This window comes from Gobio gobio (genome assembly GCF_949357685.1).
Source record: "Gobio gobio genome assembly, chromosome: 2".
Classification (NCBI taxonomy): domain Eukaryota; kingdom Metazoa; phylum Chordata; class Actinopteri; order Cypriniformes; family Gobionidae; genus Gobio; species Gobio gobio.
Genome location: NC_137098.1, coordinates 62,876,843 through 62,902,419, shown reverse-complemented (window position 1 = coordinate 62,902,419; position 25,577 = coordinate 62,876,843). Strand labels below are relative to the sequence as shown.

General features: G+C 37.7%; 2 protein-coding genes across 4 annotated transcripts in view; one reads left to right on the top strand and one right to left on the bottom strand.

Moving 5' to 3' along the window:
* The window catches only part of gigyf1a (GRB10 interacting GYF protein 1a), a 44,959-nt gene extending 23,936 nt beyond the window's left edge, over positions 1–21,023 (bottom strand). For 2 of the 3 annotated variants that reach the window (XM_079810790.1, XM_079810791.1), the window contains exons 1-3: positions 20,827–21,023; positions 3,017–3,547; positions 869–932 (exon numbers count right to left, since the gene is read on the bottom strand). In XM_079810790.1, the coding sequence (XP_079666916.1) occupies positions 869–903 (35 nt within the window). In that variant the 5' untranslated portion in view covers positions 904–932; positions 3,017–3,547; positions 20,827–21,023. The remainder of the gene's footprint in view (positions 1–868; positions 933–3,016; positions 3,548–20,826) is intronic. The other variant, XM_079810792.1, reaches the window with a different exon arrangement.
* A 2,188-nt stretch (positions 21,024–23,211) lies between these two features.
* fis1 (fission, mitochondrial 1) lies at positions 23,212–24,794 on the top strand (the record flags this gene model as incomplete). Its single annotated transcript, XM_079804172.1, has 4 exons — positions 23,212–23,286; positions 23,797–23,929; positions 24,001–24,077; positions 24,636–24,794. Exons 1-4 carry the CDS (start codon positions 23,242–23,244, stop codon positions 24,792–24,794), a joined length of 414 nt encoding a protein of 137 aa, XP_079660298.1. The 5' UTR covers positions 23,212–23,241.
* Between the last annotated feature and the right edge of the window lie 783 nt (positions 24,795–25,577).

Sequence of the window (25,577 nt, the reverse complement as noted above, 5' to 3'; positions counted from 1 at the left end):
CATTCTTCTTTCAGATGAATAAAATATGAGTTATATAAAAAATGTTCTGGCTAATCCAAGCTTTATAATGGCAGTGACTTGTTGCCTTGTTTATAAAGTCCATAAAAGTGCATCTATCCATCATAAAACTGCTCCACACGGCTCCGGGGATTAATAAAGGCCTTCTGAAGCGAAGCGATGCAATTGTGTAAGAAAAATATCCACACTTTATAGAATAAAATAACTAACTTCCGGCGGTCAGTGGTACGCGAGTCGACTTGCGCTAAAAGAGTAAGAAGCATTCGTATTGACAAACGCAGAAGGGCAGAACAAAACACTGGTCATGAATTAGAGTCTAAAATGAGTTTTTTTTTTTTCAAAAAGAGAAATGGCAAAGGATTACGACATAAGAAAAGAGGGGCTTGAGTTTGTTGCCCAGCCCGATCTGCGAGAGGCGTCAAAGCGTGCGATGCTCCTGTACATTGCATCAGGGGTCACTCTTTTAACACAAGTCGACACGCGTACAGTTTTAAAGTTGGATATTTTTTTTACACAAACGCATCGCTTCAAAAGTCCTTTATTAACCCCCTGGAGCCGTGTGGAGCAGTTATATGATGGATAGATGCACTTTTATGGACTTCAAAAATGACCCAACAATTCACTGCCATTATAAAGCTTGGAAGAGGCAGGACTTTTTTAATATAACTCTTTTAAATTTTATTCGTCTGAATGAAGAATGTCATATACACCTATAGGATGACTCGAGGGTGAGTAAATCATGGGCTAATTTTCATTTTTGGGTGAACTATCCCTTTAAGTTTAATATTAAGAGGGAGGGAGAAAAACAGATAGAGGGAAGGAGACCGAAACAGAAAGAAAGGGATTTTACCATTCTGGGCCAAAGTTAAGTGTTTCAGCAGTCATATTCTTCCTTCCTTCTCAGAGGTGAAAGTCTACAAACAGAGATACCTGAACATGAGCATACAACCAATTGAAATATGTAGCCAGCATACTTCCCATCATTAGTAAACACAGATTCTTTATTATATTGCAGTGTGCACTGACGTGATCAGGGCTCCAGACTAACATTTGAGAGCAGTAGCAGCAGTGCCACTAAGATCTTCAGAATGTGGCGCCAACACCTGATTTGGTGGCGCTGGGGGGATTTTTTTTATCATAAAATGACTATTATTTAACATTAACAAGTGCAGTAACTAATAATAATAAGTTTTTTTCTTTGAAAAGCAAATTTGACAGTAAAGCACTGTGCTTGAGTAAAATAATTTCACAACAGTAACATTAGGGTTGGGCGATGTCTCCTAAATTGGCAGTTGACGATGTTTACAGTAAAACATCGTGATGGACGATGATATCGTTGTTTTTTTTATTAATACAAATGTATAATTTAATATCTGTATTTTACTATCTCTTTAAATAAATACTATTTTCTACTTAAAAACTATATAATTTCGTTATTTTACTAACCCATATAATGACTCATCCGTGCTAGGTTGCACGTGAGGGAAAAAAAGTAGCTTCCTTCCACTTAAGAAGAGTTGTGCACTTTTTATTTTAATATATCTCTTTACATAAACACTATTTTCTACTTCAAAACTATAATTTCGTAACTAACCCAGTGTTTTGTATGTTAATGCTGTTTTACGTGAATAATACAGAGTGAAGCACAAAGCTTTGTTTACAAAGGAAATCAATTTGCAGCCATGAATGGATTCATGCCGAATGAGAGAGGTATAGGCTGAGCCCAATTTAAGATTTGTCAGCTTTTTTATTCTGTTTTGCGATTTCCGTGAATTTTAACAATAGGCCTAACGTTAGGCCATTTTATCCCACATGGACATACATCTCGTTTCTTTTCTCAAATCTTCACTTGCGTCGCACCCATTTTCGCAGGGAATTATAAACGTTTCTTCCTTTCGTTTGTTTATAATTAAGTCTATTATACCCATTCATGTCCTTTACTGTGGGAAAGAAGAAAAACACTGTAGGACGAATAGGCTACCTTTTTACTTAATTTTATCTAACACAATTTGTGCTTGTTATTAGACTTGGTAAGGTGCGTCAAGTTTATTTGAATAGCGCATTTCACACACACAGGCCATTTTACTTTTGTTTTCTCTGGCAGTGAATAATCAAACATAGCTTAAATGTCTTGACCCTGTGGAAGATAAAATACGCTCTTCAGAACTTCCACTCATCTTGCGCAGAACGGTATATGACGCATCTTTGAGGGGAAATGAATATTTTTTTTTAACTAATATTTAATTTTATGATATTCTTTAGGTTACCATTATTTACTGATAATTGTTTAAATGTTTTACAGGCTGTGGTGTGTTGTCTCACTGACGGAAGTGCTGACATAAACACGCATGCTTATGAAATGGATGTTTGAGCCTTGTTTATTATTTCAAAATGTAGGCTATATCTGGCATAGACTACAGTATTTAAAATAGAATATATGCATTAGTTATATTCTCATTTATCCTCTTTAATTTACAGAGCAATCCCTGCAAAGTTTTTAGTTTAAATATAGAAGAGGATTAGTGAGAGTCGCGCTCACAACAAGACTCGCAATAGGGGGCGTGGCATCACGATGGTGGCGCTCCATCGTGATGTTAGTCAGCCATCACGATGGACAACCCTAAGTAACATGCCATTTTCTTTTTAAAGTCATCACATTAAAAATAACATTTAAATTGAATAAGGGTTGGGCCGATAGACGATGCCATCGTTCATCGCCGATGGCTGACAGACATCACGATGCCGGCTCGCCATCGTCATGTAAACCTGTTCTGAACTCAAGCTGCGCTAGTATTGATCACGTGCACTCCCATTGGTGCTTTTTGGACCTGCACCCTCACGTTAATGTGCCCTGTTTAGTAAATCTGTCCCTTAGTCGCACCGGCATGACAAAAGGTTGCAAAATGCGACCGTTTGGTTGCAGTCTGGAGGCCTGATAATGCACACAACTTAAAGACGTCTATATGTGTAAACACAGCCGTTCATATGTTATTCTTACCCTGTCCAGGGGAGTGGCGCAGGCAAGACTAGGCTGGACCAGGTCTGGGTAAGAGGGCTGAAAGTTGTGTGTGTGTGTGTGTGTGTGTGTGCGTGTGTGTTTCAGAGTAGCCAACTTAAGAGAGAGGAGGGTTATAGCTGCCTTATTCAGGATGTGTGTGCAGGAGAGCAGAAATACAAAAGGTCAGAGATGGTAAAGCTCTCGTTCACAGCTGATGAAAACAAAAATAAAAACTAGTGGAGAACAAAAAAATTAACAAAAACCCTCTAAAATTAGTAATACCTGTAGGACTGCGAAAACTGCAGAGCTTTGATACTGACGTCTAAAGTCGATTGACTGCAGGGAACAGACAAAGAGAGACTTTTTTTTGATAATACAGCTGCCAGAAGCAGTTATGACCGCAATAGGCTTCTCTCTTTCTCTATCTGTGTGTGTCTTTCTAACTCTTCCTGTTGTACTGGCAATGCTGTGTGGACCAGGTCCCAGCTGGTGACCCCCTCCTCACGCCGACAATCCCTCTCCTTCCTTTACCTGCAGGAGAACACAAACAAACAAGAAAAACTTTTCAATATTGTGAACTAAACGCAAGTGCTATACGATATTGAAAAAAATGTGATATGGGATAACTTGTTAAATAATGCAATATTTGCAATAGGGATGCACCGGTTGACCGGCCAAAAACCGGAACCGGCCGGTTTTTGCTTCTAGCGCGCGATCGGCAACCGGCCGGTTTCTTTGTATTTTTCTGCCGATTTATCCGGAAGTGCGCCCGCGTGCACATACGCCTATATTGCAATCATTCGCGAACATGTCACTTGTGTGTTACAAACGGAACCTGGATAACTGAGGGAAGAGACGAGATACGCTGAAGGGAATGAAGAGCCGCTTTCCTGCGCGAGCTGAAGTTGCGCGAGCTTACCTCTCCACGCCCTGCACAAGCGCAGATAGTGAGCATTTGTTCAGCTCAGATTCTCACGTGTTGGATCGGATGAGAATGAAACAGACTAACTTGTGAAAAAGCCGAAATACTTCTTTTTGTAGCCTAAAGAAGAACATGCATACATTTTAGAAATGAAATACTATTAGTTCGTTTATTAATCTTTGTTTATGTTAATTTCAACATTTACTAATGAGAGATAACTGCATTATTAAAATCTTGTTAACATTAGTTAATGCACTGTGAACTAACATGAACAAACCATGAACAGCTGTATTTATATTAACTAACGTTAACAAAGATGAACAAATACAGTAACAAATGTCCTGCTCATAGTTAGTTCATGTTAGTTAATACATTACAATAATGGTCATTAGTTAACATTAGTTAAAGTGTTACCTTTTATTTTACCTTAAAATTACATTGACTTAATTTGATTTAAAAAGCACCTGCTGTAGCATCTTAGTTTTTTTCGTTGCACTAAACATTATTTGATTTAACATTTTGGAACAATTATATACTTTGGTTTTATTGAATTTCACTGGTAAAGACTTTTTTTCTTTACACTGAATTTAAAAACAAATGCTGATTTAAGTAACATCTTTGTTTGGATGCAGAATATGCAGTTGTTGCCTTTAATTTCACCTTTCAGCCTTTAATTTCCAATTAAATTTCCTGTTAATTTCAGATTGCGGAATTGTTTTCATTAGCCAAAAGCCAATTTAGCCTGTTAAATACCAAATAAACATCTTGTTCATGTATACTTTCATTACTTTATTGTGTAAAAAAAAAAAAAAAAAATCGGTATCGGAATCGGACAGTTTTCTTGAAAAAAATCGGTATCGGAATCGGCCATGTAAAATCATGATTGGTGCATCATTTGCAATGATTCGAATATGCTTTAAGTGTATAATTAAAATTGAAATAGATTTAAATATATTAAAAACTGAAAATTATACAGCCAACATACTAGGGCTGTAATCAACCAAAGAAAATCTTGGTCGACTGAAGTCCTGAAATTTTCGACTAAAAATCGACTAAAAATGACGTTAGGAAAAAAAAAGTTAAATTAATTAGCTGCGCACTGTGCGCAGTACTTGGTAGCCTTTTTGTCTGCATAAATGAATTATAAATAAACATAAAAAACTAGTAGGCTATTTGCAGTATATTAAATAGTTTTTGAGCTGATTATTTTGCACTGAAATGAGTCTGACACACGAGTCTGTCAGCTCTGACAGCGTTGCATCACGTGCACCTGCGCAATATCATAGCCTATGATTTCCCAAAATATAGTACTATTGTCAACTAGATATCATCACAAGAACTTTTGAGGAATATGCAACATAATTTAGACAATTGTTTTTGTCATATGTATTATAATAACTGACAGACAGTATAATTTCAGCCGCTCTGTGCAGCTCAAACATAGGATCAGCTGAGCTCAGCTTCGCGGCTGAGACACAAATAGACTATTAACTTAAAGCTTTTACTCTTAAACACAAAAGGCACATCCACTTTAATAAAAAATGAATATTTATTAAACAAGCCAGATCAAGAGCAGAAAAAACGCTCACAATTAAATAAATAATATAAGTTACAGAAAACTAGCCTTCTTCAATCTGTCTCTCTTCTCCAATGGGTTGGGCTAATCCAAAAGTGAAAACAATGGGGGTGTTCTGAAGGCAGACTGTTACCTGTGAAACAGGGGTGCTCTGAAAACACCCCCATTAGCAATTAGTGCTTTCCACCTGATGAAATGAACGCGGCGCGGCAAAACTGATGAAATGAACGCAGCAAAACGGACAGTACAGATCCAGATTTTGCAGCACGACTGAAGTGTGGTGTTGTGACGCTTCCCCTCATGTGTATGTTGATGGGCGTTCCTCAAGTTTACCGCTATGGGCGTGCGTTTGAGCCAGCGGGGAATGAAAAACAAAGGACCGGCGAGAGACTTCTCTTCGCCAGTTGGTTGGGCTAATACAAAAGAAGTGAAAACAATGGGGGTGTTCTGAAGGCAGACTGATACCTGTGAAACAGGGGTGCTCTGAAAACACCCCCATTAGCAATTAGTGCTTTCCACCTGATGAAATGAACGCGGCGCAGCAAAACTGATTAAATGAACGCGGCAAAAACTAATTAAATGAACGCTGCAAAAAAATCGACCAATCAAAATTGGTCGAGCCAGAACGTATCGACCAATAATCGACTGGGAGATTACAGCCCTACAACATACATGTTTCACATTCATTCTAACATCAGTGTATACCTACATTAGGAAGAGAAATTGAATAATCAAATGTAAAAATAAAACACTGCTTAGCCTTCACTGTATGAATTAAATCTATACCGATTCTTATTAAAGCTACAAAAGTTACTCAGTCAAGAGCAGTGAGTGAGTCTTTTGTTGTTTAATTAACATTACGCAATAAGCACACAGACGGAAGCAGGTTTATTAGGCTGCTGTCACTTTAAGAGCTGCACGGATCAAATATATATCTACACGCACGCTTTCCTTCTCAAATAACTTTAAGCATGTCACATGTATGTAACAGTTATGCGTCTACTCTCTGCGTCAACCTAAAACTAAGACTTTTCATAATCCAGGGTATCTGCAGGATTCACCAAGTCAAATTTAAGACCTTTTCAAAACCATTATGAATAAAAAAAAATTTTTTTTAAACGTACAAAGGAAAGAAAGAACTACAACACCCTGGAATAAACACAAACACACTAAAGCGCTGCAGGAGCATTTAAATGAGCAATTGAGGTAGCGTTACATGGACATAGGAAAATTAAGAGCTGTTTAAAATGATTTAAGACCTAGAACTCAATACTTCCGCGAATTTAAGACTTTTTAAGGCCTAACACTTTGATTTTGAAATGTAAGACTTTAAGACCCCACGGGTACCCTGTAATCTTTTGAAGTATTAAGGTCGAACTGGACGCGATTTTGACGGGTGAATAATTAGCGCAATGTTTTATTTTGTGATCAGCTGTTTGTGTAATGAGTGCTTCTGTGCTGCGGCGGAAATAAAAGGCATATGAAATGTGTAACGTGCCAAGTTGATGCTTCTTCTGCAGACTTTACTCTCGCGTGTCACGTGACCAGACTGTAATCGCAGCCTTTGCGGTTAGGAAATCGCATTATAGCATATCGCGATATTATCGCAAATGCAATTAATCGTTCAGCCCTAATTCAGTGTAAAGAAAAAAAGTCTTTACCAGTGAAATTAAATAATAAAACCAAAGTATATAATTGTTCCAAAATGTTAAATCAAATAATGTTTAGTGCAATGAAAAAAAAACTAAGATGCTACAGCAGGTGCTTTTTATATCAAATTAATTCAATGTAATTTTAAGGTAAAATAAAAATGATCATCCTATACAGAACTGATAGTATTTCATTTCAAAAGTGCATGCATGTTCTTCTTTACAAAAAGAAGTATTTCGGCTTTGTCACAAGTTAGTTTCGTTCTCATCCGATCCAACACGTGAGAAGCTCGTCTCTTCCCTCAGTTCTCCAGTTTCCGTTTGTAACACATAAGTAACATGTTCTCGAATTAATGCAATATAGGAGTATGTGCACGCGGGCGCTCTTCCGGAAAAATCGGCAGAAAAAAAACAAAGAAAACCGGCCGGTTGCGCGCTAGAAGTGGAAACCGTGCGATATGTGCAATATATACGATATATCATGCAGCCCTAACCAGGGTTTTTCCTACATTGAAAATTTTTTGGCGGCCGCCAAAACTAATTTTTGTCCCGCCAAAGCCTTATTTGATCAGTTATTGTGATTTATGAGTGATGTAGAACAGATGACTGCTGCACTTGAGTTAACTGAGTGACAGAGAGAACGACCAGTGAGCTCCTCCCTCGCTCGCACGCTCTCGGTCTTCAAAATAAGCATTCTTAGCTTTCTAATGTTTCACATATTACGTTAATCAAAATCAAAAGGTCGGAAGACCGAATCCATGTTGCACGTGGCGCTATCAGACATGGCGCTATCAGATGATGTTTTCCTTTAATTACCGCTGGGTGTGAATTGCGCTCAAAAAACATTGACTGATTCTCTGACCAGCTGACAAAGCATACTTTAAATAAACAGGAAACAAATCCTATCCGGTTATGAAGTGTTTTCTGTGTGTTGACAAATCTTTCGTGATGTTCAAAAGACGGGATTCACACACAATGCGTCTGCTAATGTCCGATTCGCGACCTAATGACTCCTTTGAACCGAATCATTTTAACGACTGGTTAGAACTGATCTGTCCAACACTGAACTAACGAATCAGTTGAATCATTTACTCTGAACAACACCTGAAATGAGAACACAAGTGTGCTTACCCAATTTAGCAAGAGTGGATAGTAAGAATTGGTTTTTAATTATCAACAGTCTTTCAGCTTATTTATGTGGACAATGTGTAGTAAAATAAATAGCCTAAAATCATTTAGTTTAGACTGGAGTGAGGTGAACCCAGAACAAATTTGTTGTTAGCTAGCTGATTGTATATGGCAGAAAATTTGGCTATTTGTTCATTTTTTTTAATACTGTTTTTTAATATTGATATGATTACCAAAACATCAGTAAATATTGTAAAAATGAGGAACAAAAACAAACATCAAGGTATCAAAATAAGAGGGAAAAGTTACAAACTTTCTTTGAATTTATTTCAAATTTATTGTCAGCATTGCGCTTGCAGATCACGTGGGTAGGGTATTTTTTACCGTGCGTGTGTGTGTATGGATGACCATGTCTGTCAGCCACCACCGAAGACCATTTTTGACCCAGGAAAAACCCTGCTAACTGAAGCCAAAGGCCAAGCGTGCATACAAATAATCTCTCTACTTTTAGAAATAATATTCTTAAAGATATTGCCACAAACAAACCCAAATAGTATTATCTTAAGTAAGCATAATAGCAAAAACTGTTCATTTGTGGCATAATTCGCCTCAAGTTTGCCAGAAAACTATATTTTGGAAAGGGCCAGTGAGGCTAGATTTAAGCTTAAATCTTTCTAGATTATTGACATCTGCACAGCACAAGAAGAGGAGTTTGTGCAATCAGGATAATATGGTGATGGAAAAGAAACATCCCAGGGGTTTAATCAACAGTACCTACAGATGTCATAGCAACAGACATATCCAAGCAACAGATCACACCAGTGAGAATAAATAGTATTGACTTGGGGGAGTTTGGCTGTTAAACATAAAGTACTACATGAGAGTGCATGCCATCCCAAGAACAACTGAAGACACCTGTAATTTAAACCGCAATTAGAAATATATTAGTATGCCTGAGAGTGCTCATAATTCATCACTGAACTGCAATGTCATGTGAACAGCAGCCAAAAAAACAGTTTGATTCTCAAAAGAACAGTTTATATTAATTATATATATATATATATATATATATATATATATATATATATATATATATATATATATATATATATATATATATATATATATATATATATATATATATATATATATATATATAAGGGCTGGGTAAAAAAATATAGATTTCTCGATTTTAATCGATTCTCACTTTTCTTAAATCCCAAGAATCGAATAGTCATTCTGTTTTCAGTTAGTGAATGAAATAAACATTGTAGCGCACCTCCCATCTAGGCTTGCTACGATAGTCGGTGTTGCCGGTGTCCAGACTCAACACCGGTTACATCACTTGCCCACCGTGGCACCGCCCACCGTCTTTTTGATTTTTTTATAGTAATAAAATAATTTAGTTCAGTTAGAGAACAGACAATACAAATAAAAACTGAACGTATCTGCTTAATAAAGCAGGATCCGACCGTGAGTCTCGGCAGCATGGTTTCAAAGCGAAACGTAAAAGCCCCTATTTAAGGGAGTTTGTCATTTGTTTTGTTGTTGTGTTTTTCATTAAAAATAATAGGCTAATGAACCCACAATTCAAGCAACCCGCAGCCGAATTGGCGCTAATTCAAAACTGAAAGTAAAATGTGCACGGCCGCACAGAGCGCGCATTGTTTACTTTGGCCTGGCTCCGCAGTGCGAGCCTCCGCGTTCCGCGCATTTATTTTTTGCCTCGCGCACCCTCGCGCTCGTGCGGGCGCGTCGAGTATAAACAAGGGGACGAACTGTTATTCATTCATGGCGTGCATCTCAATCATAGACTGATCAATGCTTGATCAGTGCCCTGACTACTGAACTAGGGAACTGATTGAGACGCACCCATGGCCTCACAGAGCGCGCATTTACAGACGAGCTGTCATTCACGGTGTGTGCGCACTGGCGCGTTTTCAGTTCAGAGCGGTCGTGTGCATGTTACTTTAGATTTAAAAGCCTCCGCCGGTGATAACGGTATTACCGGTGTTGTCACACATCAATTAACCGGTGGGAAAATTTCCTCACCGTCACATCCTACTCCCATCCAATAAATCGCAATAATCTTTGTGCTTTATTACTATTGATATGAAACAAAGTCTCCGATTTCAGATTACGTCTATTTTTTACGAAATTCAAAAGCATAAATACAGCTTCGGCGCGAGATCGCTCTGCCGCAGCTCAGCTCAAGAGAACCGGCAGCACTGAGCGCACATGAACTGATCTTCTCTTCCGCCTTAATACCAGTTACAGCGCAAAATAAACACGAATGAGCTTCTGAAAGTGTGTTAAAAGATACAGGACAACTTACTGAAATCCGTATCATGTCACACAGAATAGCTCAAGTGTTTTAACCGCAGAAAGACGCAAGTAAAATGGCTTGTAAACAATGTCATGTAACATCACATATAGCTCAGAAAAACCATATCCAGTGTCCATAAACTCGTTTGTCAGCTTTAGTCAGCTAGAAAAATTAACTCTAGAGTGGAGCATTTTGCTAATTATATGCACCATTACACAGGCTATTGATTGTCATGTTTAATGTCTTTCAATATTTAATGCATGTATGTAGCCTATGAATAAATCTGGCAAGTTATGACAGCCAAATGTTTATATTAAAAAAAAACGAATTGGAGTAGAAATATGATTATATCATTGTAAAGTTAATATTATAACTTTATTATTATAAAAAAAACTAAAATAATTTGGTGTAATTTAAGTGTTTGTATACAAATCAGTTAATTTTTACCTTCACTATTAGTAGGCTAAGGTAGTACCAAATGACTCCCATAGTTTACAACATTAGTTCCGAGATTTGTTTTCCTTGAGAAAATTGGCCATGTATTGTACCTGATATATATCTAAAATAGGGGTGTGACGGTTAGTATATAACCGTGAGACCGACGGTTATAGTTAAACACCGTCATTAGTACTCTATAACCGCCAAAACAGTGTTAAAATATTTTTTACAAACATTAAAAAAAATCTATCTATCTATCTATCTATCTATCTATCTATCTATCTATCTATCTATCTATCTATCTATCTATCTATCTATCTATCTATCTATCTATCTATCTATCTATCTATCTATCTATCTATCTATCTATCTATCTATCTATCTATCTATCTATATATAATTTTTTAGATAGGTTCCCTCAGCTGACGAAGGAAACGGAGGCGGAGTTAGTGGTGCTTCGGAGGCTGCTACTGCAGGAGATGATTCGGGAGAGGTCTGTGCACCACCCCCTACCAAGAAGAGAAATCTTGGCGATCTCCTTAATAAACGGAGGTCTGAAATCTCTGCCCCTTTACCGATCAGTGCGCGTGCTGACACGGAGTTAACCCGCTATCTCCAAGAACAACCAATTGACTCTATGGCTAATCCACTAACATGGTGGAGAGACAATGAAACACGCTATCCGCTCTTAGCAAAATTGGCACGTAAATACATGTGTATTTGTGCTACAAGCACAGCATCAGAGCGAGTTTTTAGCACTGCGGGTAACATAGCTACCCCTGTCAGATCATCACTAAAACCGAGTAAAGTGAACATGTTGGTGTTCCTGTCACAGAACTTGGAAGTCGAAAAAGATTAGGAATTTAAAATGTCATTGCACTTTTTTTGTTTCCTGTATTTAGTTAGTTTAATTAAGGTATTATCACAACAGTCGTTGTTCGACTTTTTTCTTTTTCTTTGATAATGGTATGTAGATTTTATCATTTGTAATTTAGGCCTAGGCTACTCATTAATTTTTATGCAGCTCTTATAGAATTTAAGTAGCCTACTTGTTTTAAAGGTCCCATGGCATGGCATTTTTCTATTATTTTATAATGTTTCCTGAGGTGTACTTATATTGTTAGTATGATTTTTACATCATAAAATGTCATAATTTAGAAATAAAAGGCATTTTTTCTATACTGCTGTTTGCCCTGTGGCTGAATGCCCTGCTTCAAGAGGCGTGTCTGCTGTGAGACTTCAGTAAAAACGCCCACTGTTGTGATTGGCTGACATCTTTGCATTTGATATGAGCGGAGGGGGCGTGGTTTAACGAGGTCTACGAGGCACGAGCAGGCACGAGCTGCTGCCAGAGAGACGGATGGACCTGAGTTCACTTCACATCAGTTCTCAGCATGTCTGAACTGTTGTAGTTACAGCATATACTTCAGGTTATTAGTCTATTTCTAGTCGGACGGACTGTCACTCATGTCAGAAAGTTAGTAACTTTAGTAAATTATGGATCAGCGCTGACTGGAGACGCGAACCGTTTAAAGCGATTCAGTCCGATTTGGTGAACTGATTCGGTTCACTAAAAAGAACCAGTTCAAAAGAAAGATCGTTCGCGAACCAGACATCACTAATGTACCAGAGATGGAGCTCAGCGATTGCTAACAAAGTTATTTATAGTAACTACTGAGTTGTGAGAGCGCTAGGGCTGTCAAAATTGCTCAAAAATGACGTTCGAATATTCCCTCAAAAAAAAGCACGAATATTCGAACTATTCGAACATCTGGTTGCGCATTTTATCAATGACGCGCATTACGTCAATAACAGGACAAATTAATACAAAGACACATAACTACTTATATAGGTAGTCTATTTAAGTTTAAACATATTTGACAACGTATAACCTACACAAAAACAAGTAAATCACTAATGGCTAAGACCGCAGACCTCATCTCTCTCGCCCTCACGCTCTCTGCGCATAACGGTTTAAATGAACACACACACATTTTGAGACTGATCAAGAGTTTTGTGCAAGCAATTTAAGGTCGCGACTCTTGTCCCAAATATAGCAGGCTTCATTCAGTGATTGAAACAAATATTAATATAAGTTTTACAGCATATTATTGAACGCTCCGAGCGAGCTGTGCTGTGGTAAACATGGAACTTTTCCTTGACATGAAACGGTAAATAATCAAACCAGTGGAAGCAGTGCATTTATCCTTCATTCATGCAATATCTATTCAGTCAGTACCTCGGTTCCATTGCTTGACAGAACTCCAGCCTGCCCAATCGACGACACTGATTGGTCTTATGTCCTTACAAATTAACAAAATTAATTTCTCCGTTATGGCCTCTTGTCGTGTTGCAGACAGAGCTTGTGGCGCGCGATGCAAAGTAAGGCTGGTCCAGTTTGCACATACAAATTAGTTGCTTATATTTACAAAACGAGCCTACAAAAGCATAAAAAAGCCCGTTTAATAAAGAAAAGTTCACGAAACTAAGTGAAAACTCACTAAAGTGTTTAGTGAAATTAGGAAACATTTAGATATCATACATTGAGTTTTCTACATACATTTTGTTCTCATGTCACAAGTAATATCAAGGTTTATTTTGATCTGTTTTACATGATTCTTTTGTAGTGTGGTTTTCGGTGAAGTGTACTAAAAATAAATATCGTCACCTGTGTCTGTGCCCACTTCTTCTCGACGCTTTTCCTGATAGTTTATAGAACAATTACTCCGAGTCGCCATCTGTCGTTTCAAAGAAAAGCACAACAGCGAGCGTGTCAAGTATAAACGCCTCGTCCGTTTGCGGAGGAGCACGCGCAGTCAGCGGAGGCTCGCGCTGCGGAGACAGGCCAAAGTACAAAAGGCTTCAGGCGCGCTAGCGCCCACTCGCAAAGCAGACAGCCACGCCTCTACTACCGCGGGCGTTTTTTTCCCCACATTTTTTTATTTATTCGAATATTAATTTTCACCTTCGAAATTCGTTTTTTAAAAACTATTCGAATATATATTCGAATTTAGAATATTCGTTGACAGCCCTAGAGAGCGCTGTCAGTCAGCGCGAGTTTATTGTGTTTGTATCTGAGAGTTCTGAATAAACACCAGTCCCAGTCACGCCGAGTCCGTCTTCATCATTATTACCAACTTTGTAACACATGCAATGTACCATTACAGCTGTCGAGATGAACGAGTTATGAGTAAGTGTTGATAATACCATTACTTTTAGATATGTTCCTATCATATGGAAAGCGTCAGTGACGCGCATTGAGTACACAGCGCAAACAAAGACACAAGGGCAGTAATCGAATGTAATCCAGTTTATTGTGGGAATAGCTGGCTAGCCTAGCCGGATACCCTCACGCTTACCCCCCTTCTGCTTAATCTCGCGCCGCGTTGGGTGCCTCCGCTGTGGGCCAGATGCAGTACTGGGGGTCGGTGATGTTGAAGGCCGAGCCTCGGCGTGTGTGAGGTTTATCTCTAAAGATGTTACTCTGCTGATGTTGAGCAGAAACGACTGTATGCACATTGTAGAGCAGATAGACGCGACGAGGACGTACAAAAACACTGACTTACAAGATAGAAAACACGAAAACACCGTTCTGTCGGGAGAGAGAGAGAAGCCGCAGTGTGTGCACGAATAATAAATAATTAGCTACACATAAGAAATCACTGATCACAGATCAGAAGGAACTGAAAAAAGACTTCCGTTTTCATTTGTACATCCAATAGAGCCCGACCGATAAAGGATTTTTAAGGCCGATACCGATACAAATATTTGGTCACTTAAAAATCCGATATTCCGATATATCAGCCGATATATATTAAAAATAAATAAATAAAATAACAGAAACGCGTAAAAAACACTTAAACAGATTTCCCTTATACATTAGTTATAAGTAGTTATTCATGATCCCTCAGCCTCTCTAAAATAACATGATAATGCAGTTTAAAAATAAACTTGTTTTATTGTCACAACAGAACAGAGGAACATAAAAATATATTAAAGTTCTGATAAATAAAATGTATAAAAATACAAACTTAAGATATGAAACTTAAAGTCGTTTGGACGAAAACACAATAACAAAAACAAAAAATCTAAGTTACCAGTATTAATAGATGTGGTAAGCTTTATAAATATAACTTTGAGCAAGACTGGAAAAAAAATATTCAGTTAAGTTCTAGAAGTTCTGATAAATAACAACAACAGCAAAATATAAACTATATACAGTATAAATATGAGCCACCTTATAATTACAATGTCAACTTGCTTATCCCTTTACATGCACTCTTTTAATTCTATCCATCAAGCTAAAACAAACCATTTTCAATCATCATTTACTGCCTGCCTTCTAAAATCTACTACTTATGATGATGCAGTAAATCCATTATTTGACTTGTTAATGCTACGTCTGAACGAAGTCACGCACTTTAGTTCACTCTTCACGAGCCTAACTTATGATTTACAATGCAGGGACTGGAACTACAAATATACTAGTTATAAATACAGTAATCATTACTTTATTTAGGCAGAATAAGTTTGTTGTGATTTCCAAGGCGCATTAATGTTAGCGGTCTCCCACTGATAGCCATGGCATTAGCTAGCTTTGTGGTTAGCGTCTATGATAAGTTATAATTTAGAAATATGTATACTTTTTCAAAATAACGGGCAGGGGAGAGATGATATGTCTCATGCTGTCAAACTGTCAGACTATTAAAGAAATACATCTTATTCAGTCACATTGTCCGAGTTAAACTTAGTCAGTCAACTGTAACCTAGCGTAATTACCAGCTCTCTTGGCTTACATGTAACAGCAAAACTGGACTTGGCAGTTACAAATTGTCATGTTATTTGAGTTAAGAGAACTGATGGGGATGTTCTTTTAATTGTTATTCAATTCAAGCAATGTATGGCTCGTTGCCAACTTACATGCACTTCGCGGATGATCTGTGTTGTGAATGCAACGCTCACAGCGCTGAAGCTCAGCATGACTCTGCTGGATCAGCTGGTGGTGTTGCCAGCCGGCACGTTGTAGAGTGCCCTCTGGTGGACAAACTATGAAACGCCAACACTCAATGTGTTTGAGCGGTGTTTCGTCCGTTTTTTTTTATTTTTTTAAAAATATTCATTTATCGGCCATCATAAATGCAGATACCGATAGTTTGGAAAAAGCCTAATATCGGCCGATAATATCGGCCCGCCGATATATCGGTCGGGCTCTAACATCCAAACACTGAGAAACTGCCAGCGTTCACTCGTTCACAAGCAATGATCTCGCAAGCGTTTGCATGGGCGTGCCAGATTCTCTGGGTGGAGGAAAGGGAGGTAACCGTTCCTGCTTGGACGTCAAACCAGGAGACTTCAGGATTGGCTCGTCTGGCCTGTCATTTTCTCAAAGGCAGAGAAAGACAGCAGAACTCGGGTTTACACCGATCAACATTTCTATCCACTTGAGGACAATATTCAGGCTAGGGGAACTCATATTAATGTTGAAAAACCTCATAAAATGAAAATTTCATGCCATGGGACCTTTAAAGGATTAGTTTACTGTGTGTATATAAATAAACTTATAGCAAGTAGCTAATCAGTGTCTGCTCGTTTATTCAAACTAAGTTGTCCTATAACAGACGAACATCACCACACCACATAAAATGAGTCGATGTGATTGGTTATTTAATTAAATTACTTATTTAATAATCAAATATAACAACTAATACAAAGAGTCACCAATGCAGCCTCAAATTCAGATTGGACAACGCGCTGAAAACGCCAACTAGACCCAATGATTTATTAAAATAGTGTTCATTAATCTCATTAATGTGAAGTGATATGACAGTCCTGTGAAAGTGATATATGAAGCGCTGAATGAACACCGGTGCACTGAAGCTCTTTGTTAGCGCATTATTTAGCGCAAAGAAACGCATCCTATATGAGATTGATCAGATATATACAAAATAAACATAATACTACAAATTACATCTGCAGAAAAGGATGCGAATGCACAAGTGAACTTGAAGTTACGTGCGAGTGCACGAACAATGCACTGAAACAGGTAAACCCAAATAATTCACAATGTTTTATAACAATATTGCTCTAAGGTGGTATCTTCAAAAGTACCAAGTCGGTACTGAAATGTTAATAATGTGACGCTTTGAGCGCTGATGAGCTGGAAACATTTACATTTACAACATGTTTTTGAAGCGCTGGTCATTGTAGCCAATCACAGACATATTTGATGAGCGCGTGAGCACAATGGCCAGTCAGAGGTGTTTACGATTCCACTCAACACCGCTCAAAGCGTCACATTTTTTAAATTTCAGTACTGACTTGGTATCGCGGTCGGTACTTGACAACACTAGTCTAATGTTATGCAATATGACAGTCCCAACCATAGTGATTATTAGTTGTGCATTACTTTTTGAGCTGCATGCGCTGATGACCGGCGTGCTTTACTACCGCTCTAATTCTTATCCGAAGGCATCCTATATAGGATAAATCAGATATAGATAGGCCTACACAGAATAAACACAATATTACAACTTGCATTTGCACAAAACAAAAGGCTGCGAATGCACACGCAAACTTATAGCCATGATGAAAGTTTAAAGCTGCTGTCCGTAACTTTTTTTGTGTTCAAGATTTACAATAATTATATAATGAGAATGTACAACACGAATCCATTTTCCAATCCGTGTTTTTGTCTTACCCCGAATCCTTATGGTACACTTATAATGCATGTTTATATTGGGACTATTTCAGAGCGGTCTGGTAGGAACGGCTGCGGAGGAGAAGAGATGCACGTTTAAAACACGACAGCGAAACGGTATGAATACAGAACACTACAGTACTTGTTGCCAAATCATTATAAAGTACTTCAGCATAAACAGGTAAAGAACAGCAGAGACTGAGAGGACGCTAACATTAGCAGTACCTCAAGCAGTTTAAACAATGTGATAAAAACACACGCAAGTCCGACCCAAATGTTGCACATATAAAATTAGTGATGTGAGAAAGCAAACTGTATCGTCATGCTGCCGACAGAAACATAAACAAAGCAGAAACGCATTCGTTTTTTATTAGATGATCGCCTTCTAAAAAAGCAGACTGTTTGGATTATATGAAATGGTAACACTACAATAAGATTCCATTTGTAACTAAGGCTGCGTTCACACTGCAGGCTGAAACGACCCAATTCCGATTTTTTTGCCCTTATGCGACCTGTATCTGATCTTTTCATGACAGTCTGAACGACACAGATCCGATCTTTTCAAATGCGACCCAGGCAACTTGGGTATGTGGTCCAAATCCGATACATATCCGATCTTTTGAAATGCGTCTTCAGTCTGAACTGCCAGGTCACATGTATCCGACCCGCACGTCGTTGATACGCGACAAACGTCATCATTGTACGTTGAAGTAGGCGGGAATGAGAAGATAAACAACTAGGGCGGACGATGCTGAGACCAGTCAGTGGAAGGGAAGCGAGATTTCGGAGTTAATTAATATTTGGGGGGACAGCTCTATTCAGGCCAAACTCGAGGGCTCTTATCGGAACCGGGCGGTTTTTGAAAACATTTCCAGCGAAATGGCGAAACAAGTGACGTCGTTGACCGTTGAGTACTCTTCTGCGCATGCGGGTCACTTCTGGGTCATTTCACGTTCACACAGGAGATCACAAAAGGTCGCATTTAATTGGAAATGTGAACGACCTTGCAAAAAAATCGAATTTTTTCAAAAAATCGGAATTGAGCATTAAGCCCTGCAGTGTGAACGCAGCCTAAGGTTAATAAATGCTATGGAAGTATTGTTCATCGTTAGTATGTTAATACTAACATTAAATTGAGTTTGAATTTTGTTTAATCTGGTAATCTTGGTTAATGCACTATGAACTAACATGAATGATCAAGGTACAATATTGCTCATATTAAATGCTGTAAAAATGCCAACACATCCTTGTTGCATAGGGACTGTTACCTATGATATGTACATGCATGTTTCTAGGTTATAGGTAAAGAAACAAATTTGACCTGTAATATTTAATGTTTAAATTATTTTCTGAAGAATTTGTTCTGTTAGAACTTATTTTAATATTATATTTATGTTTTTAATTTAGCAAATTTCCATGAATCAGTACAGTTTTTTTTTTATTGTTATAAAGTTCAGCACTGTTTTACTTATATTTTTTTATCCAGTATCCATTTTAAAAACTATCGGTCGATTAATCGGTTATCGGCAAGTGTGTTCCAACCTAGTTATCGGTAAAATCCACTATCAGTCGACCTCTACTACAGAGACTGCGGTTTTTTACAGTGTGTTCAGGGGACAGGCAGCTAGCGAGGAGATGTTTGCTGTATGTGACAAATGTTTTGGCCTAAAAAATTAAGCGTGATATCGCTTAGAGCACCTTTAAAACAGAGATCACGATTACAAACTCCAGCTGTAAAATGGTCTCAAACATAACTCAAGCGTACTCGCTCAATTTTTCCTCCTGTGTTTCGCGGTTGAGCAGCACACAAGCCTGCTTAATCGATGATCGATAAGTTTTATCGATTAAATGTATTATGGACAATTAATCGATCACAGATTAATCATTAACATCCCTAGGAAATCAAGGGTAACAATGGCATGATGTAATGTATAGGTGACGCGATGTCCTGGTTAAAATTGTTTAAATTCAGAGAAATAAGCCTTCTTCGAAACATTTTGGATAATGCAAGTACACAAGTCAACAAAACATATAGCATTGTATAGATATTTTAATCCAAAAATCTTACATACTGTGCCTTTAAAGTAACTTCCTTAGCGTCCTACAAGCAAAGTCCTTCACTCCAAGGCCCGGTTTCACAAACAAGGCTTAGATTAAGCCTTAGTACAATAGGATAACATATTTAAGTAGCTTTTATAAAACAGGCCTTAGAAGAAAAAAAAAACATTACTGGTGTGACAAAACAATGTCATATTTTAAGATACATCAGTGCAAGATGCTTTCGGTTAACACAGCTCAACGTGTATGTTAGTCTGGGACTAGCTTTAGCATTGTCTGTGAAGGGCAAAATTTCTAATTTATGATTCTCAGATCTTTACGAATCTGACAGTTCGTGATTCAGAAGCTGATTCGACCAACCGCTCAGATGGATTCAGTCCAATTCGCTTGTTTTGTGAATCTGTACAATGTATTCACTGAAGAGATCCGACTCAAATGAACGAGTCGTTCACGAATGGGACATAACCTCGACTAACTAACTATTTTACTCGGCTTTGGACCGTTCAGATTCGACATGTCCTCGCGTTCAACACTACGAACGCCCAGAAAAGGCGCCTATTTTGTAACAGGCAAGATGTCGCTGATCAAATACCCAGAGCTGGGTTGAATGACAACGACCATAAAAGCAGATTGACGTCGTTTTTCTATCGATTGGAGGAGTTTGGAGGGGCGTCGCGTGCACGGGGAGGGGGGAGTGTGCATGCGCGTGCCCTGACTGTGCACACTCCCCCTCCCTGTGCACGCGGCGCCCCTCCAAACTCCACTCCGCTGCTTCCCGTGGCCTTCAACCCACGGCCACAGCTGCCTTGCTAAACACACGCAAAGCCTCTCCGCTTAAATCAGCACAATGTATTCCCAATGAACCAAGCCCTGGCCTCTTAAAGCTCACTGTGCACTTGCCGCCCGCGCACACACTGACCTTCCCTTCCAAGTTTGCATAAAACTTAACGCAACACCCATCTGCCATTTAACGCTTCAGACATTCAAGGAGAGAGAGAGAGAGAGTTGACACTGACCGTATTTCTGGAGCTGTCGATGCGATTTTACTGTCCAGTCGCCCCGTCGAACTCTACGATCTTCACTTTGGATGCATGTGCAGTTGTTTGTGTTCTGTGCTCCTCCTCGAGAATCGTGTTCCGTTTATACAGTTTTTTGCTCTCTCTCCCTCTCCAATGGTCGTTGCGTGTTGATGTCTAGTACGCTCTTGTTGTTTGTGTTTTAGGGAAGATGGCCGTCCTACTCGGTCATACCACGTGACCGGGGTGTCGAGTTGCCTTCAGACGAGCGTGAAGACAGCGACCCCTAACGGAAGACTTGAAACGACTACAGGAAATGCATTGTACATAATAAAAGTCACAATAAAGGACCGAGTAAATAAATAAACAAGCACACAATTAAAGGGATAGTTCACCCAAAAATTAAAATTAGCCCATGATTTATTCACCCTAAAGTCATCCTAGGTGTATATGACATTCTTCTTTCAGACAAATAAAATCGGAATTATATTTAACATGTCGTGGCTAATCCAATCTTTATAATGGGAAGGAATGGCTGTTTCTGTTTTGAAGTCCATAAAAGCACATCTATCCATCATAAAAGTATTCCACATGACTCCGGGAGGTTAATAAAGGCCTTCTGAAGAGAAGCTATGCATTTGTGTAAGAAAAATCGCTCCAGAAGGCCTTTATTAACCTCCTGGAGCCGTGTGGATTACTTTTATGATGGATAGATCAAGATCAAGATAAGAACTAACTATATATGAGAACTACCATTATAATTTAATTTTTTGGGTAAATAAGCCTACCCATACTAATATTGTAATACTACTACTACTACTACTACTACTACAACTAATAATAATAATAATAACAGCTACTGGTAGAAGTATGTTTTCTTCAACTTTCATCTTGACATCTTTTAGACAATAAATTGTCACTTTTCAAGCTCTCATTGGATTATTCAACTTGTAACAATGGACAATTCTTTCATTTATTAATCGTGTTTAATATCATTATGTGGTAGGAATGACATTTTAGACATTTTTGGGATTCAATTCCTGACTCCTTTCTCTTACTAACACTAATTTCATAACTTTATGTAACCTAAATAAACACAATTACATTAATTTTTTTAAATAATTTATAGATGTCTCATATTATCAAACTTTTTACAAAAGTTCAAACATTTACACAACAAAGATATAAAATAACGTAGGCTTATGTATTTTTCACATTTTAAAAAGTCAGGAAAAGAGAGTCCGGCACTAATGTAAAACGATAAATTAAAAAAATACATATACATGGCATTTAAAAAAAATAAAGGCATGGTAAAAGTTTTTTAGGCATTACGCGTCGTGTAAAAATTACAATAATGAACTGTAAATATATCACTTACAATAATAATAAAAAAATGCTTAATAAAAATAATAGTAATACGGTATTAACATATTTTTTAAGTATACTCGAGTACCAGATATAGATAAGACATAACTCACTATAATTTATAATATCAATAAGAACTAGCTATTTATGAGAACTACCATTTATAATTAAAAATTTGAGGTAAATAAGCCTACTCATACTAATATTGTAATACTACTACTACAACTAATAATAATAATAATAATAATAAAATAATAATAATAACAACTACTGGTAGAGGTAGGTTTTCTTCAACTTTCATCTAGACATCTTTTAGACAATAAATTGTCACTTTTCAAGCTCTCATTGGATTATTTAACTAGTCTACTAACAATGGACAATTCTTTCATTTATTAACGGATCGTCATGAACATGTCCATCATATATCGTGTTTAATATCATTATGTGGTAGGAATGACATTTTAGACATTTTTGGGAGTAAATTCCTGACTCCTTTCTCTTGCTACACTAATTTCATAACTTTATGTAACCTAAATAAACACAATTAAATGTATTTTCTTTTTATAATTAATTCACATAGATGTCTCATATTATCAAGCTCTTCACTTGCACAAAATTTCAAACATTTACACAACAAATAAATAAAATAATGTAGGCTTATGTATTTTTCACATTTTAAGTTCTGAGTTTAAGATTTAAAATGTCTAATGTACTAATGTAAAACGATAAATAAAATATATATATACATGGCATTAACAAAATAATGGCATGGTAAAAGTTTTTTAGGCATTAAGCGTCGTGTAAAAAATACAATTAAATATATCACTAACAATAATAACAAAAACATGTTTATTAAAAAAAAGTAATACAGTATTAACATATTTTTTAAAGTATACTCGCATATGGTAATCATTCAAAATCATTCAAAAATAACGTGGTTTATTAAAAATGGGACGACAGATATCCTGCTGAAACGGAACATGATATAAGAATCACTGACTTTTATTTTGACAACTTCGTGACCGTGCTAGTGTTGGGTGTTCCGCGAACATGGAGGCGATTGTGTCAGATACAGTGGCACCAGAAGATCTAAAGGTAAAACATATTCTCTCCTTTAACGACTGTGAGTCCAAAATGACATCGATGTCGTCTTAATAACAAGGTTATATGTGGCAAAATCGCCTATGTTTGGTTATAATCGGGAGTTTCGATTGACGCAGTTCTACTGTACATCACCAAATCAACAACAATGAACATGACGCATACGTTGCACTAATGTATGCAGCATATCATATATTGATATGAACGCACTGAGGGAACTCAGTGTAAGTTATTGACTTGTGTAAGAGTAGACCAACTATGCCTTTGAGGATAAAAAAATGCCGATTTTATTAGTTTTGTGACTTATATAATAACGTTACACCTATCGTGTCACCCGTTATTATTTATTTGGATAAGTTACATGTTTCTCTGCTTTATTTCACGATGGAGGTCTTTTTGTGAAAGTTAGTCTGTGTTTCTCTGCCAGGGGGAGCACATGATCCTGATATCATCCTCCTCCCACTGATCCATCCACTGATGTGACTCTTTTTGTGTGTCTTGTAGAAGTTTGAGAAGAAGTATAACGCAGAGCTGGTGAAAGGACCCGTTTCAAAGGAGACCTCTTTTGAGTACGCCTGGTGTTTGATCAGAAGCAAGTACACAAATGACATTGTAAAAGGCATTCAGCTTCTGGAAGGTCAGTGCTTCAGCGTGTCTTGGTTAGTTTGGGCCTGTTCTTGTTCTCAAAATCTTGTTTTCTTTTACCAGGACTGGTTCAAACAAGCAAAAAAGACGATCACAGAGATTTTCTCTTCTACCTTGCCGTGGCAAACTACAGACTCAAGGTGGGTATTTTCCCAGAGTATCTTCCCATGCATAATCTGATTCTGGGATTAATTTTTTTTTTTTGTATCACATATCTTTGTCATCTAATTAAATCCGTGTTTCTCAACTCTGTTCCTGGAAGCCTATGACTTTACTACATCATTTCAAAATCAAGTCAATAACTCACTTTATTGTCAAGTCATCATATAAACTAGTGTATAAATGGTTTAATAAAGAGTTGTTGTACTAGAGGTGAATCTCATGAAACCTGCTCAAGTGCGTATAGGAAATGCATATCATTTAATTTTTTAAAAGAAGTCTTTTATGCTCATCAAGGCTGCTTTTAATTGATCAAAAATATTTTTTCATATATTTTAAAATGCAATTTATTCCTGTGATCAAAGCTGAATTTTCAGCATCATTACTCCAGTCTTCAGTGTCACATGATCCTTCAGAAATCATTCTAATAATAAGAAATGTTTATTTTTGCATTGCCCCAAGAAACTTATATAAATATATAATCTCTCTCCCTTTGTTTTGCTCTCTCTACCACCCTGCATCTGTTCTTCTTCTCTCAGGAGTATGAGAAAGCACTGAAGTACATTCGTACTCTGCTGAAGAATGAACCGAGTAACAAACAGGCCCTGGAACTGGAGAAACTCATCAACGATGCGCTGAGAAAAGGTGAGATCAGGCGGCAGACAAGAAAATGGCTAATGGCCTTTTTAAATGGGTAGTTCACCCAAAAATCTTGTCATCTTTTACCCACCCTCATGTTCTTCCAAACCTGTATGAGTTTCTTTCTTCTGTTGAACACAAAAGAAGATATTTTGAAGAATGCTGGTAAACAGACAGTTGACGGCAGCCATAGTATTTTTGCACTTGTTTTGCGGATGCTGTGTTTTTTTGCTCACAAAAAGTGTTCTCGCCGCTTCACAACGTTAAAGGGTAACTAAACCCTAAACCAACTTTTTTTAGTTAATGATCTGTAATACTGGGGCTTTATTAATGCTGTTCATTGATTCGAGTAAATGTTTTGACATTTGAGTATAAAGTGTTTTAATTCTATAAAATATGGTGTAAAACCGCCAAAGTGCTGCCCTCTTAAGGTTGAACGGTGGCTACTGCAGTTGAATTTTCCTATTGGACGTTGTGGTACATCGTGACGTAGGATGGTACCTCCAACGGCTCACTATCCGCGCCCCTGGCACGAGCTCACCACGCCCTCAGAAATGTTTCCCCCAATCACACGATGAGAACGGCTTCACTCCAGTATGAAAAGTAGAAACATTATAAATGAAACCGACTTGACACTTGCTTTAACATTGTAATGAAGAAAATACGGTTAAATAATGCAGTTGACATTACATGTCAGCGATATTATTGCCGCCCGTCATGTGTACAGATAAGTTTCATACATGAGACGCGCTTTCAAACCCTGACACGCAAGTGGTTGCCGCGGTAACGAACAACAATACCGTAACGTGCTGGCGTATAGTCTAACTTATTTGAGGAAATCC